Source organism: Choloepus didactylus, chromosome 3 (genome assembly GCF_015220235.1).
Source record: "Choloepus didactylus isolate mChoDid1 chromosome 3, mChoDid1.pri, whole genome shotgun sequence".
Classification (NCBI taxonomy): domain Eukaryota; kingdom Metazoa; phylum Chordata; class Mammalia; order Pilosa; family Megalonychidae; genus Choloepus; species Choloepus didactylus.
In genome coordinates, this window is record NC_051309.1 from 55,798,687 (window position 1) to 55,814,540 (window position 15,854).

The window sequence follows — 15,854 nt, forward strand, 5'->3', positions numbered from 1 at the left end:
TCCACGTCTGGACACTCTTCTATTCTACAGTTAATGCTTTGAGCTGGGAACCTTTATTTTCACTCTTCAATTCTCCTGGCTTTTGATTTGCCTCGATACATACCTGGTTCAAAAATATTCCTCTCCTAGTTCACTTTTGCAGTATATACTAAATACTGCCAAATACAGGCAACCTGTGACTATATTTGAATTATCATTAGGGTTTAAAGAACCTATTCTACAAACACGTATCCTTCCAAAGGCATGCATGCAAAGTAAGTGGCCACATCTCGTTTCTTCTGAGATCTCTACCATATCTGAACAAAGAAAAATTAGTATAAAATTGGTATTTTTTTCTAGATTGTCTCCAATATTCAAAATACAATCAAGGAGTCTGACTTTCCTTTAACTAACAAATGAAATTTCTGAAAGTTACAGAAAAGTTGAGATCAAAGAAGAATACATGGTAGAAGCCCCAATTCATTAGTTAAGGAATAGTCTCTTGTTATTAAATTATTTGTTATTTTAATATTTTGTTTTTAATTTAAAAGGGAGTTTTTGAAACTATGTTCTTCCCCCATCAACCAACCCAAATATACAGACTCTGAGAAAATCCAGGAAAACACATTTTTAAAGCAATTTTACAATAGTTTTTGTTTTCCCTACTCTCATAGATATCTTCCATGATGCTGTGAAAAATAATATGGCTTCAGAAGAAAAATATTCTAAATTTTCACGGTAAATTAAAGGGAACTATTTTACAAACAAAGCACCCCCGTAGTTCAGACTGTCTCTGGAGATCAATAAATTATTTTATTTTTACTTAATAAAAAAGTCATAAAAATAAAAATGAATATAATGAGTCTATTTTAAGAACAAATGACATTTACATAGCTCTGTCTGGAAATAACTGACGGCACTGGGACAACTATTATATTTTCCTTCCAAAGTAAATTTAGAAATGCGTTTAAAAAAAAAATGTTAAGTTTTAGTTTTAAGCTTAGTGTTTGAATTTATAAATGCAGCAAATATTTTTTCATAAAATCCTTTAAATTACTTATCCATTCCTCCCCCCAAATACATACATAAGCCCTCTCACCATCTATGATGAAAATACAAGACTAACATTTTTATAGGTCAATCTCAAAACAACCTACTCAGATGTACCTTTTTCATGATTATAAAGAAGTATCATGTGTCTTTCTCATCATCATAAATTAACATGTTTAATATAATAGATAATGATATGAAAAATCTACGTTGTTCAGTTCACTGAATAGAGCTATTCTATGAAAAAAAGGAATTTTTTAAAAGGTCTTTTATGTTCAAAGCTAGAAACGGTATTTGTGCGATAATGAAAGAAAGGGGAAACGCTAACGGAGAAAAATGATTTTACAATAATTTCCAACTATTTAAACACTGTTTTAATCAATCTTTTTTTTACATATATATTATCTATGATGGCTACATTGTTTTAAAGAATAGACAAGATTTGTTAGAAATGTCACGCCAGGTACTTCACAAAGGCTATGACTTTAATTTTCAATAATTAACCCTTTCTTAGATCTTGTTCTTTTAATGTAATAACCTTTCCATGTTTAAAATACCCAAACTCACAGGAATATACTGAACTTTTCAAAAGGACAAAAATTGTTAAATTAAATCAGGGAGTCGGCTAGGTAAATTTAATCCCATACTGAATAGTTCTAAAATTCATCGTATACACATGTCAAATTAGATATCTGCTAATGAATAAATATGGGATGAACAACATCCCATAATCACCTGCTTGCTTTTAAGATAATTTTTACAAAATGATATTCTAATAATATTTTGAAAGATTCGTTAAAAGGCCACTGAGGCATGGGCATTAAAAATGTATAAAGGCTAAAGGTTTCTTAAGCTCCAATAGCTTGGCTGAAAGATTTTCTTCCATACTTGGAAATTGATTAGCATTATATAAAAAAGCCATATCTGACTTGCTGCGTAACCAAAGTTGTGGTTATTCTTTATACAGCATCTAAAATTTCACACTCCATCAACACATGTTCAGGCTATTTTATCTTGGCAATTAATTTATTATTTTTCAGTACACAGTGAACCCTTGTTTTCAAGTCATTCATAACTTTATAAATCATTCTTGCACATGAAACCATGCATCTGTGAACCGTAGAAAATCCTTGCACTCAGGAGATTAAGCTCCTGACACCTTTGCTGATTAATAATCATGGAAAGAATAAGATCAGAAGCAAAATAAATGATCATTTAATAGAGAAACTCACAAAACAGCCCTTTAACTTACATATTCCATCATGTTATTCGTTTCACATTTCCTTTTGCTCAGTCTCCAGTGCAAGCACAGCTAGACAAGTAGGAGAGCAAAAGAAGAAAAATGAGCTCTATTTTATTGCAGCACACAGACTAACCCATTTGTCCACCTTTCATATTTTTAGTTCAACAAAAGCATCTGTTTCCATACTGTGCAATTCAGACTCCAACAGTACGAAGCTGCTCCCTGTGGTACTCACCTTGTGGTATAACCTATTGTTTTCCCATTCTAATAACTTCTCAATCGATCTTCGTGTCTGGAAGACATTAAGAAAAAAAGGTTACTCTTGACTGGTTTTAGAAAAATGAGAAAAAAATTTACTCTTGACTGGTTTTAGAAAAACTTTGTTTTGCAGCTGCTTTTTGTGTGAAAAGGGGCGACGTATAAGACACTGAATACAGGGTGGTCTGTAACACTACCAGCATTCTAGCTTTAAATAACAGTGCTAGCAAGTTTTTTTTAAAAAAGAAAAGGTTTTGATTTTCAGCATGTGTATCACTTTTTAAAGTTTCAAACTTACTAGCATCTGATTTTAAACTATCAAAAACATTCTAAAAAGCTGATGTTACCTACCAAATTATATAAATTTACATCCCCACTTTTTTTTCAAAATATTTTGCAATACTTAAAAGGTAATAAAAGTTTCTTAAAATATATTTGAAAACCAAGGTTATTTAAATATTAGTTAACAAAATACAAATGACCTTAGGGTAAATTCAAAAAAGGAAATAACTGAAAGTTAATAAATGGGAAAAAAAAAAACAATTAGTTATAAAATCAAACTAATTTTCACATTATATTTAAAAATAATGCCCAAATTTAAAGGCTAGTATACTTATGATTCCATAGATGGATTTTTCAGAAGGAGCCAAAGTTTTATTTAAAACAACATAAAAGTGACTTCTGATAGTAAAAACCACTCAATTCAATACTACTGTTTTAGGAAACAACTGAGAAATTTACCATTTAAGATCACTTGACTGGTGTAATATATACTATGCCTCATGAACTGTTTCTTGCCTGGAAGTATGAATAAAGGAGAGCATAATTCATGGTGCCAGGTGTTAGGATGAGACTGACACAGCTGCAGGTGCAAAAAAAGACAGTGTTGCCACAAGAATAAACCGCAACACAGTGCAGCTGCAGCTTCCTTACAAGGGAAGAAAAAAAGGATGTAGTGCTATTAATGCAGCACAACTGTAAACAGATACTAATAATCAAATATGAAAATCTGCATGTCAAACAAGGATGATCTAGGAGAAAGTAAAAATTGTTTGGATCAAGATGGTTTTGAATAGTTTAATATTTCATATAATGAAATGTTAAAATTTTTTAAAGTATGTACTGTAATCTAGTTACCATATTACCTTTCCATGTTAAACATGAGAAAGACACTCCATAGTCACATAGTTGCCAATTATAAGTCATAATTACCAACGAATTATCACTGCTGCCTTACATATTCCCAAACTACGCCATAAAAATCAGAAAATCAACTAACTTTCTGGGTAACAATACATCAATGACTAATTTATTACATTACTTTTTTTGGACAGCCTTTTTGGCAAGAATTTTGAAAAAAAAAGTGCCCTTGTTAACAATGATCAGCAGACCTCATTTGTTTCTTTGTAAAGATAGCCTTTTAGAGGCAGCTCTCCTTTTAAATGAAAATAGGGCAGCAGTTATGGTCACACTTTTTGTTAATTTAGTTGCCAGTCAGCCCCAAATCAAAAGAAAATAAGGCTGCAGAGTGTAATTAACATTCAGTTCAGTCGTTTTGTCCCTTGTCTAGCCCCCAAGCTTTGTTAAAATTGCCATCTGAATGCTGAAGGCTGTAGGGAAATCGATTTGATTCTAATCGCACCATGAAAAGAACATGATCTAACTGCTTTCAGCCCTCCGTAAATCTGTACTAGGTCTTTAGCACAATGCAACTTCCAATTTAAAAAGCACTGAATGTCTCGTCAATGACTTTGTGAAGAAAAAAGAACAAGGAGCAGACATAAAAATTCCAATAGTTGTTTAAGCATTAAAGTTCATTTGCATCACAGCGAACCTGAAAAGGGCTGACCTCTCAAACCGCCTCTCAGGTCTATGAAGTTGTAGCCTTGACAAGCTCACATTGACAGAGCTCATTGACTCTGAAAGGCTACTCTATCAATGGTGAAAAATGGCAATAGGTTCTACTCTGAGCAGGCATCTGCCTGCCCACCCGCTGCTAAACCAATGGCAAAACTGATTCAAAACCTGAATCTACCTTGTAATCTTCCTTTCTAGGACCTTATAATAATAGATTAAGATTACTATACAATTTGAGGTTTTACTTTTACTGATGGTTTGGGTGGGGGGGGCAATGAAAGAACTAGCTGGGGTGGGGAGAATAAACTTTTCAAGTCATTGTTTTATATTAATGTATAAAAATAGTACCCCAAAGCTTAACATTACAATCTACAAATATTTATTACTCAAAGAAAAAAGCGAATGTACTTACTATCATAATTACTTCTTTACAAAGTTAAACCCATGCTATGAGACTGGATCTCATTATGATATATATATAAACAATTAGTTTAGAAAATTAAAAATATTTACTTTAAATAACTTAAATCAACTACCAGTATTTGATTAAAAGATAATTATAAAGTATGAGTTGTAAAAATATTTATTATGTAGGCATTCTGAACTTACTCTTTGCCTCCATTAAGAGTTTAATGATAAGAGTATGGTATAATCACTGCATCTTATGATAGCTGAGAATTCTAAACAAAAAAAAAAGGTACCCCATATTCTGAATAAGCATCTAAATGTAAAATATTTCTGCGAACTTGACAGTCTGGAGTAAAAGCTGTGATTTAGACAGTACCATCTAGTCTTGCTATGAGACTTCTTTCCTGGTTGACAGGTGAAAAAAAAAAAGCACTTGCACGTGCAGCTTAATTAATCATTGCACTTGACATCTCAATGATTTACAGTGAGGAGCAGGTGAGAATATACAAAACCAGAAAGGAACCCTTGATTTGAGTGGAACATTCCTAGCACACTAAGGTGACAAGTATATAGATTCTGGCAGTCATTAAAAAAGAAAGAAAGAAAGAAAAGAAACCGTGCCACAAATTATTTGTTAGTAACAACAAAAGCTCAAATTAAATGGAAAAAAAAAAAGCTCTAACTACTGAGAATGTTTAATACTCTGCAATTATTTTTAGTTAACAAAATCAAAATATAGTTTCAAGATAAAATACAATACCAATTTGGCAGACACTGAAAAAATATATGACACTTCAGCATTTATAACAGCTATTTAAAAGCCTTTAAACATGAAAACAAAGCACATTATAATTGCAGTCATCTAGAAATAAAAGTTAAGATTTTTTGTCCACAGGGCTGGCAGATAGCTATTTCTAAAGAAATAAGATTCAACACTATCAAACCCTACAGTTACTACTGGACAAGCAAACCTAACCATATAAAAATCTGCCTTTGATTTTTAAATGTTTATAGTGACCCCCACATTTTCCAAAAAAGTTAAAGCAAGTTAATATGCATCATAAAAAAATAATGTATATAGGATATACCAACATGAAATACCAGTAGAACATCATCTTTCAATATTCTAGGATATCTTTTTTTGAAAAAAATAATTCATCTTAATTTACTTAAAAGAATTTAGTGCTTGTGAAAAGCACCAGATTGATAGTCATGGGAACTAAAAATCTTCTATTTAACTGAAAGAACAGGGGAAAGGGCAGTGCAGGCTTCAGCGCAAGCTTCCCTACAGTGCGCCTTAATCCTTTTCAGTACTCGCACCCTGGGGGTGAGGGGACAGGTTAGTGGTTTTATACCAATGAATCCTCTGTCCTTCTGCTTAAGATGAGATCAACAAGAAATCTAATTTTATCATGAATTCTTATCCTTAATTAAAAGGCCCAAGACCACCAACTCACACCATGCAAGCAAAACAACTCTTCTGTGATAATGCTGTGTCACTAACCTGGTCTGGAAGAGGACGGCTCCAAGCATCTGGGCTCCCACCCATTTCCCTCATCTGAGAATTCAATCTAAATGACCTTTTCTTTGAACACATTTCTTCGTTTCAATACTTTGGAAGTCATATTTTTCTCATTGGTGAGCTAATTCTAATATAGCCATTCAGCTATGTTCAAGTCAAAAATAACAAGAGATTCAAAAACATCATTTCAGTTACTAAATAGACTTAACTAGAACAAACAGTAGTAATAACAGGGAAAAAATTGTGGCTTCTATTTCTATTGCCTTTAGTACCCTTTAAATTTTTGGATGAGTTGTAGAAATAAGACTAAATGTAAAAGCTGCAGGAGAGGTTAAAAAAATAACCTAATTAGCCACAAAACGGCTAATTAGATAATAGTCAATTATCTAGCAATCAATATTAGGTTTGACTTATACCCTTAGCAACTACCAAAAAAAACAGTAAAAGCTTACCTTTTACTAAGGGAGGTTTACAATAGTAAAATAAATACAAAACAAGGAAAATTTTAATTACAATTAGGATAAAGCACCTAGAAATAGTAAGTTCCTAAAAGTGAGCATCAAAATTAGAGTTCCCTGAAAATTCAAATTTTACTTACTATAAAAGTATTTTTGTAATCTTTTCTAAATATCATAACTTTCTAAAGAATAAATTACTATTTACTATAAACAAATCAGGTGCTATCACACATAAATAACTTCTTCAAAGCAGCAAGGGCTCATTTAGAAAATCTTAAATGTATTACTCCCCAACTTTGTTACTTCTACAAAATATACTCATTACAAATGATTCACTTATTCACAAACAATTGTTTGAAAAAGTGAGTCACTTTCTAGAAGTTGTTAATATGGAGATGTCATTTTTTTTTCGTGGATTTTTAAAGTTCTTATAGCCAAAGAAAAACTCAAATGTATAAGATATATAAAATTTCTCTGCATTTTTCCTAAAGAAATAGTATTTATTCTTGTCAAAGTCTTTAGAACATAAAGATGCTAAAATAGGCCAACAGAATGCATAAATAAGAGCATCTCACTAATAACTATTTATGAAAGTTCAACTACCTTAACTTAGAAACTTAAATTTATTTGAATTGAGTTTATTCACAACATCACAGAATGTCACAGTGCAATTTCAAATGTTCAACTTCTCATTTAAAAAGTTTCATTTTTAATCTCCTAGTTTATGCCTTCATCAAGCTTTAATTAGAATAATACTTTGAATGCATTCATCTTTTACTTTTTTTAATTTTCTAATATTTTTCAAGTAAGAACTGAACTTATCTTTTGACATCTAAATTCAAATTGCAAAATTAAATGAAACAAAAATGTTCTTAGTAATAAGTCATTATAGGCAACCATACAAAATTTTAAATGAATTATTTTAACTTGCAAGAAAATTACTTGATTCACCTCTGTTTGGTCTGGATTAATATTAACTTTATATTCCAGTGATGTACAGAAAATTCAATGGTATATATCAGTATTATAACACATAAAAAATCTATTTTCACCAAAAAATAAACTAGAATATGATCAGACTCCTAAAAAGGGTTTTTAAACAAATTCCCTTCTTGTACACAAAAGCCTTTCAAAAATTTTATGTCAACACAAACTTTTAAATAACCTACATACTATAACACCCACCAAAGTACCAGAGCAGTTCTCAGTATTTTTGTTAAAAGCACTAATTTTAAACAGAGATAAACTTAACAACTGCAAACATTTTGTGTATCAAAAACACCCTTTTAACTTAGTACTGTTAGGTATGGTTAAACAGAATTTCATCAGGAGTTCAGATATAGGCTAGTGGTTCTTAACTTTTTTAGGTTATACTGACTACTTTTTTAAATGCAGCATAGAAACCATCTGAAATAGACAATCACTGGTTCACAGTATCATCACATAGTTGTGCATATAGCCCCATGATCAAATTTACAACATTTTCATTACTCTACAAAACAAATAAAATTTTTTAAAACCCTAATCCTCCCATACTCCTTATCCCCTCATATTATTGACCCATAGTATTGGTGTGGTACATTTGTTACTGTTGATAAAAGAGTATTAAAATATTATCATCAACTATAGTCCACAGGTTGCAATACATACATTTTCCACATAAACCCCTCTATTATTAAATCCCTGTTAATAGTGTCATACATTTTTCTAGTTCATGAAAGAACTTTTTTATATTTGTACAGTTTATTACAGATACTGTCCACCACAAGATTCACTGTGTTATATATTCCCAGGTTTTAACCTCCAACTTTCCTTTTGGCAACATAATATGACTGTAAACTTCCCTTTCCACACACCATTCAGCACTGTTAATCATTCTCACAACAACGTGCTATCATCACTCCTATTCATTTCCAAACATTTAAGTTTACCCTAGTTAAACATTCTGCACCTATTAAGCAACCACTCCCTCATTCTTTAGCCTCATTTCATATCCTGGTAACCTATATTCTATATTTTATGTCTTGAGTTTACATATTATAATTAGTTCCTATCAGTGAGATCATAAAATATTTGTCCTTTTGTGTATGACTTATTTCTCTTAGCATAATGTCCTCAAGGTTCATCCATGTTGTATACTGACTACTTTCTGAGTGATGAAAGCTGTCTACTCTCTCCAGAAAAAAAGGCAAAAATGCATATGCATATAAAATATTGCACACAATTTTAAGGGGGTTACCACACTAACTTCTGATAACATTTCACAAAATACTGGTAACACTTCAAAAACTAAAACTGAGTTGCCATCGATATTAGAAAAACTGTTTATAAGACAAATGAATTTCACTAAGCTAATACAATAAAAGTAGTACAATCAGGGATTTAAAAAATTACATAATTACAAGATGAAGAATCACTGGTTAGGACTGACAGGTAGGAAAAAAAAAACACCTGCTGATTGATTTATAATGGACAATAAGAAGAGGTAAGGAACTAGCATATGTTGATCCTCACTTTCGGTCTGGCACCACACTAAACTGTCTTCCTTTGTTACCTTACTTAATCTTCACAAGAACCTACATATATGGCCTTCAACCCCATGCTCTTCCCTTTATACCACAAAGCTATGAACAAAGCAGAATTTGTAACCTTTGTTAAAGTTATTATCCTGAGACAAATAACATGTCTATGACATACAAGGTATAGCCCCTAGCCAGGCTGTCAGCCTGAACAACCAACTTATTCTAAAGCTAACTTTTTTTCCAGCTCTAATAGTCTGTGGATCTAAGTTCTGAGAAATAACTATTCTACTCAATTCCGCAGTTTCAATGAAATTTATCCAAATGTATTTTTATTTATACCTTGTCTCATACAACAAAACATGATTTGAGGTATATTTCTATTTTATAGATTAAGTACACTGGCTTACAGAAATTAAATGGTTTGCCCAAGGTCCAACACCCAGTCAGTGTAACAACAGGATTCAAACCCAGATCTCCAAACTTTAAACCCAGGGCTCCTTCCACTTTGGATCAGCAAAAATCCCTCTATTCAAGGTACAAACACAAAAATGAACACAATGTCCTTATAAAAGGTGTTAACAATACAATTTCAAATGTGAAATAAAACCAAGAAATTTCACATAAAACATTAAAAACAAGACAAAATATCACTTCATTTTTTTCCTCCAAACAAGCAAAGAATAACATAATTCTTTACATAAATTAAAAATAATTGGGGGGGGGGACACATAGGCTTTTAAAAAGGCAGGATTTCTACTATAAATACTATCAAATCAAAAGACTTTTGCCAAGTAATGTTTATATATTAAAATAATTTGGAAATACTAAAAAAGGAAGAGTAATATGAAAGGAATTATAAATATTTGTTAGTTACAGAAATACAGCAAAACTGCTAGAATTGTAATAAAAAATTAGCATTGATTTTCTACATCGTCAATCAGTAGTAATGGTTGTCATAAGACTATTTCATTTATGAGAGTTACTGACCACAAATTCTGAAGTTCCAAAGACAGAGTAAATTAGATTTTTGAAAGTTTTGGATAATTTTTAATATGTTCAGTATAACTAGGTAAAGTATATTTCAAATATCTCCCATATACAAACAGTATTAGCTTTCTATTTATGATTCATGACAAGGTAGGATAAAATCATAATACTCATGTACAAATCTCAATTCCTTCTCTCTCTCTTGAAAAGGAAGCACAGTTCTGAAACCCAGGTTCACTTTTCCCTTGGATTTCTTTAAGTCTTTAAATGCTCCATTCCCACTAAAAAAAACCCCTATTCTTGACCTCTCCCATTTGGATTTTCAACACCTACTATTCCCTAACCAGAGTATCTTGTAATCACTGCATAGCTAAACTTAAGGTTGAGGAAAAATATTCAGAAGTAAATTTAAGTATACTAGAACTTCAAATAAAAGAATTATAGTTAAACTGGATTACTGTTTATTTGTATATTATGAAACACTTCAAAAGAAAAAATACAGGTCGTTTTAGTCAATGTTACAAAAACTAAACAGCAATTGCTTAAAAAAATCTCAGAGAAGCAAAAAGTAAGAAAGTCTATATGAAAGTATTTTCCTAAAATGTTAATCTTGTGATTTGAAATACATAGCAACATTGAGAGCTTCTTTACTTAAAACCTAGTAATAGAGACAGTTTAATAAACCTACTAAATGCAATTTTCAAAGGAACTGTAGATTTTCAGAGCTGCAAAGTACCTGGGAAATCAGTTCCTATCTTCTCAGATTAAAAGAAAAGACGGGGGCGGGGGGGGGGAGTATTTAGGCCCAGAAAGGTTTAAGGGATTCTCTCAAGGTTACTTAGCTTCAAACGGTGGTTTCCTATCTTTTACACTTTATCACACTGCCCCTGAAAAAAAATGCCTATTTGCTACCATAATTACATGGAACTTTGAATAGGAAGTGAGACCTGGTGGGTTCGTATAGGTTAGTGTGAAATACCCATACATCCCAAAGTAATTTGGGCAGAGAATAAAAATATATATGCAGGGCCCCCTGAGGAGTTGGGGGAAAATGCAGAAGTGCTGGACTTCCTCACCTGGATTGTTGCTAATGTTCTCACAAACATTGAGGGCTGACAGTTTGGTATGCTGAGCCCTCTATCTTGGGGCTTGCCCTTATGAAGCTTGTTACCACAAATGAGAGGCTAAACCTGCTTATAATTGTGCCTAAGAATCTCCCCCTGAGTACCTCTTTGTTGCTCAGATGTGGCCCTCTCTCTTAGCTAACCCAATTGGGCAGGTGAACTCACTGCCCTTCCCCCTAAGTGGTATCTGACTCCCAGGGGTGTAATCTCCCTGGCAACGCAGGATATGACTCCCAAGGATGAATCTGGACTTGACATTGTGGATGAGAATGTCTTCTTGACCAAAAGCGGGATGCAAAATGAAATAAAATAAAGTTTCAGTGGCTAAGAGATTCCAAATGGAGTAGAGAGGTCACTCTGGTGGGAACTTTCACACACTATATAGATAACCCTGTTTAGGTTTTAATGTATTGGAATAGCTAGAAGTAAATACCTGAAACTATCAAACTGCAACCCAGTAGCCTTGACTCTTGAAGACAATTGTGCAACAATGTAGCTTACAAGGGGTGACAATGTGATTGTGAAAACCTTGTGGCTCACACTCCCTTTATCCAATGTATGAATGGATGAGTAGAAAATGGGGACAAAAACTAAATGAAAAATGGAGGGAGGTGATTTGTGTGTTCTTTTTACTTTTATTTTTTATTCTTATTTTTACTTTTCCTGGTATAAGGAAAATGTTCAAAAAACAGATTGGGGTGATAAATGCACAACTATATGATGGTACTGTGAATGGCTGATGGTACACCATGGGTGATTGTATGGTATGTGAATATATCTCAATAAAACTGAATTTAATTAAAAAAAGTCTACTTGCTCTAAATGGCAAGATGCATTTACCAAGGGATTTTCTTTTGAATAGTAAGGACTGCTATCTCCCAAAATGTTACGATCTTACTATTCAGAAATTTTAATGGCCAAAGAATACATTTTTCAACAAATACTTATTGAACATCAACTATATGCCAGGCACTGTGAGAGGAACTGAGGATAGGTAGTGTCTGTAGTTAACAAGACAGACACCAGGGAATAATAACAATAAAATGATAATTATAGTAATCGTCATTAAGTATCTACTATAGGCAAAATACTATACTAAATATTCTACATGTACACGCTTTAATTCTTGAAACAATACTACAAAGAAGGGATTAACACCATTTTAGAGAGGTAAAAACTGAGGTTTTGAGAGTGTGATTCTAGGGGGGCAGAGTAAGTGCCACACTGCAAACCAGTTCTTTCTAGCTCCAAAATACAAGTTCTGCCACTGGTGTTGCAGGCTTCTTTCGTATTGCTAAGTAAATGATTCCATGATATAGGACAAAATACCAAATAATAGTATAAAAGGAATGGAAATATACAGTATTTACAATAAATCCATATTTAGCAAAGAAAGCCACAAAATTCTAGTCAACATATGTAACAGAGAGATTAAAGCACTAAAAAAAGAAGGTAATACAGCTAACAAGATTAAGAAGTTGGTATATAAACAACTAAAAATTAGGGTTCTTCAGTCAGAAAAGGATAGAGGCTGAGAACATATATAAACAAAGTCTATAAAGACACTGAGTTGGGATAGGATCTATAATTGCAAAATCTCAGAAAACCAAAACTAAGTTACTTTAAGATGGAAAAACAAAACAAAAACAAAACAAAAAGTACTACAATGCAACATGCAATAAAAGTATAAAATTTCTTCAAAAAATGAGCCAGGCTGAAAGAACATGCAGAACAAACAGAGTTCACTTCCTGGACATCAATTTTCTAAACTATAATACTACAATACAGGCACAGCCAAGATGAAAAGTATAAGCTTGCAAAGTAAATGTCATAAAAACTTATTTAATAAAGCTGAAGCATTTTATTCATAGGAGAGATCCTCAGGCCCTGACAAAGAACTTACTAAAAGGCTAGGGTTCCAGTTTTATTGTGTCCAAAGCACTTATCACTATTTGAAATGATTTCATTGTATTTACTTTTTCGCTTTTCGTTACCTTTTAGGTCAAGAGGAACTGCCTTACTTGTCAATCTTGCTAACCACAAAACCCCAGCATCCAAAATGGTGCAGAGACCACAGTGTCCCTTCAGAAATATTCATTGAATTAATGAATAAATGACTTCCAGAGAATGACACAATGGCAGCATAAAGAAATGAGAGCTAAAACCAGCAATTTCATAGGACAAACATGCCTATCTTTTTAGAACATTAATTTCCACCCAATGATAAACAATTTTTATATTTAATATTTTCTATTAAAACAAATATATATTACGAATGGAAAATTCGTATATGTTTGAGATACATCACAACACTTCAAATATATTTTGTGATTTCAGGGCGGTTACTTCGTATTTCTAGACTCCAAAGAATACATATTTATTCCCTTTTGCTAGTGATACTTCACAAAAAATTTGAGAAGGCCTTACAAACTTATATTATTTCTGCACTCACCTAACCAATTCTCCAACTAGATTATGTGCTCTTTGAAGAGAGTATTAGCATACATTTTTTCATATCTAGCATCTAGCATGGTGCTTATACATCAAGAACAAGCCACCAATGTTTCTTGACAATAATGATGTTTTCCCATGATTCACGACAGTTTATACTAAGAGCAATTCTCCAACTTTCAATTTACTATTCCCATGCTGACTTTCCAAACTTGATGGGATTAATGGCATATGAGACATTGCAGAAAAGATCAGTGGACTTGAAGACTAAAGAAATCATTCAAAATGAAAACCACAGAGAGATTAAAAAAATAAATTAAAAGAATTATCAGTGAGCTGTAAGACAACTTTAAAGAATTCTACCAAACTTTGAAGAAGAAATAATACATATTCTCACAAACTCTTCCAGAAAATTGAAGTGGAGACAATTTCCAACTCATTTTATGGAGCCAGCATTACCTTGATGCCAAGACCAAACAAAGAAACTGTGAGAACAGAATACAGAAAAATACCCCTAACAAACACTGATATAAAAATTCTAAACAAACTTTAATTTGTTTTTGTTGTCTATCAAATCCAACAAAAATATGAAAAGAAAAATACACATGACCAAGTAGGATTCATCCTAGGAATGCAAGTTTGATTTAACATTCAAAAATTCAATCAATGTAATTTAACATACTCACAAACTAAAAAGAAGAAAAACATACAATCATCTCTTTAGAGGCAGAAAAAGCATTTGACAAAATCCAACATCTATTCCTGGTAAAAACTCTCAGCAAGTAGTAGAATAAAATTTCCTCAGGTTGATAAGGGGCATTTACAAAAATCCTACAACTAACACAATACTTAATAGTGAAAGTCTGACTGTTTTCCCCCTAAGATCAGGAACAATACAAGGAAGTCTGTTTAACCACTTATATTCAATGTGTGGAGATTCTAACCAGTGCAATAAAGCAAAGAAAAGAAATAAAAAGAATCCAGATTAGAAAGGGAGAAGTAAAACTGTCTTTATGTATAGATGACATGAACATCTATGAAGAAAATTCAATGGTATCTACAAACAAGCTCCTAGAACTAACAGGTGAGTTTAGCAAAATTATCCACTAGCAAGGAAAAATCAAAAATTAAAAATAAAAATATGCATACCATTTAAAATAGGATAAAATACTAATGGATAAACCTGACAAAAGACACATACAAGAAAGAACTGTACACTAAAAATTACAAATATTGTTTTTAAAAACTTTAAAAGAGTGAGGTAAATTGAGAAAGATCCTGTGCTTATGGGTTAGAAGAGTAAATATTTTAAAGGTGCCAATTTCCCCAATTTGATCAATAAATTTGATGCAATCCAAACCCAAATCCCACTGGGATGTGTGTGTGTATGTGTGTGTGCTTGTGTGGGAAAGCCAATAAGCTGACTATAAAGTTCATGTGGAATAAAAATAACCTAGAAAAGCACAAACAACTTTGAAAAAGAAGTACAAAGTTGGATAACTAACACTACCTGACTTCAAGATTTATGAAGCCACAGAACTCAATACGGTATGGTAATGGACTCAAGATAGACAAACAGATCTATGGAAGAGAACAGAGTCAAGAATAGACCCACACTTACATGGACAACCAATTTTCAACAAAGGTACAAAGGTAATTCAATGAAGGACAGTGTTTATAACAAATCTACTGGAACAATTAACTGGATCTCTGTATGCAAAAGAATGAACCTCAATCCATGCATTGTACCATATAAAAAAATTCACTCAAAATGGACTGTAGACCTAAACATAAAATCTAAAACTATAAAACTTATAGAAGAAAGCAGAGGATAAAGTCTCTGTCAGCTGAACTTAGGATAAAACACTAAAAGCACATCCATAAAAGAACAAATGGATAAACTGGACTTTATTGAATGAGAAAAAATCCTTGTAAAGGATATACTTGATAAAAGGCTTGTATCCAGAATATATAAAGAGTTCTCAGAATTCAACA

General features: G+C 32.3%; 1 protein-coding gene across 1 annotated transcript in view; it reads right to left on the minus strand.

Moving 5' to 3' along the window:
• Positions 1-15,854, minus strand: part of CHIC2 (cysteine rich hydrophobic domain 2) — a 60,067-nt gene that overhangs the window by 7,737 nt on the left and 36,476 nt on the right. The window contains exons 4-5 of the mRNA XM_037829829.1: positions 2,508-2,564; positions 2,282-2,341 (exon numbers count right to left, since the gene is read on the minus strand). Coding sequence (XP_037685757.1) covers positions 2,282-2,341; positions 2,508-2,564 — 117 coding nt within the window. The remainder of the gene's footprint in view (positions 1-2,281; positions 2,342-2,507; positions 2,565-15,854) is intronic.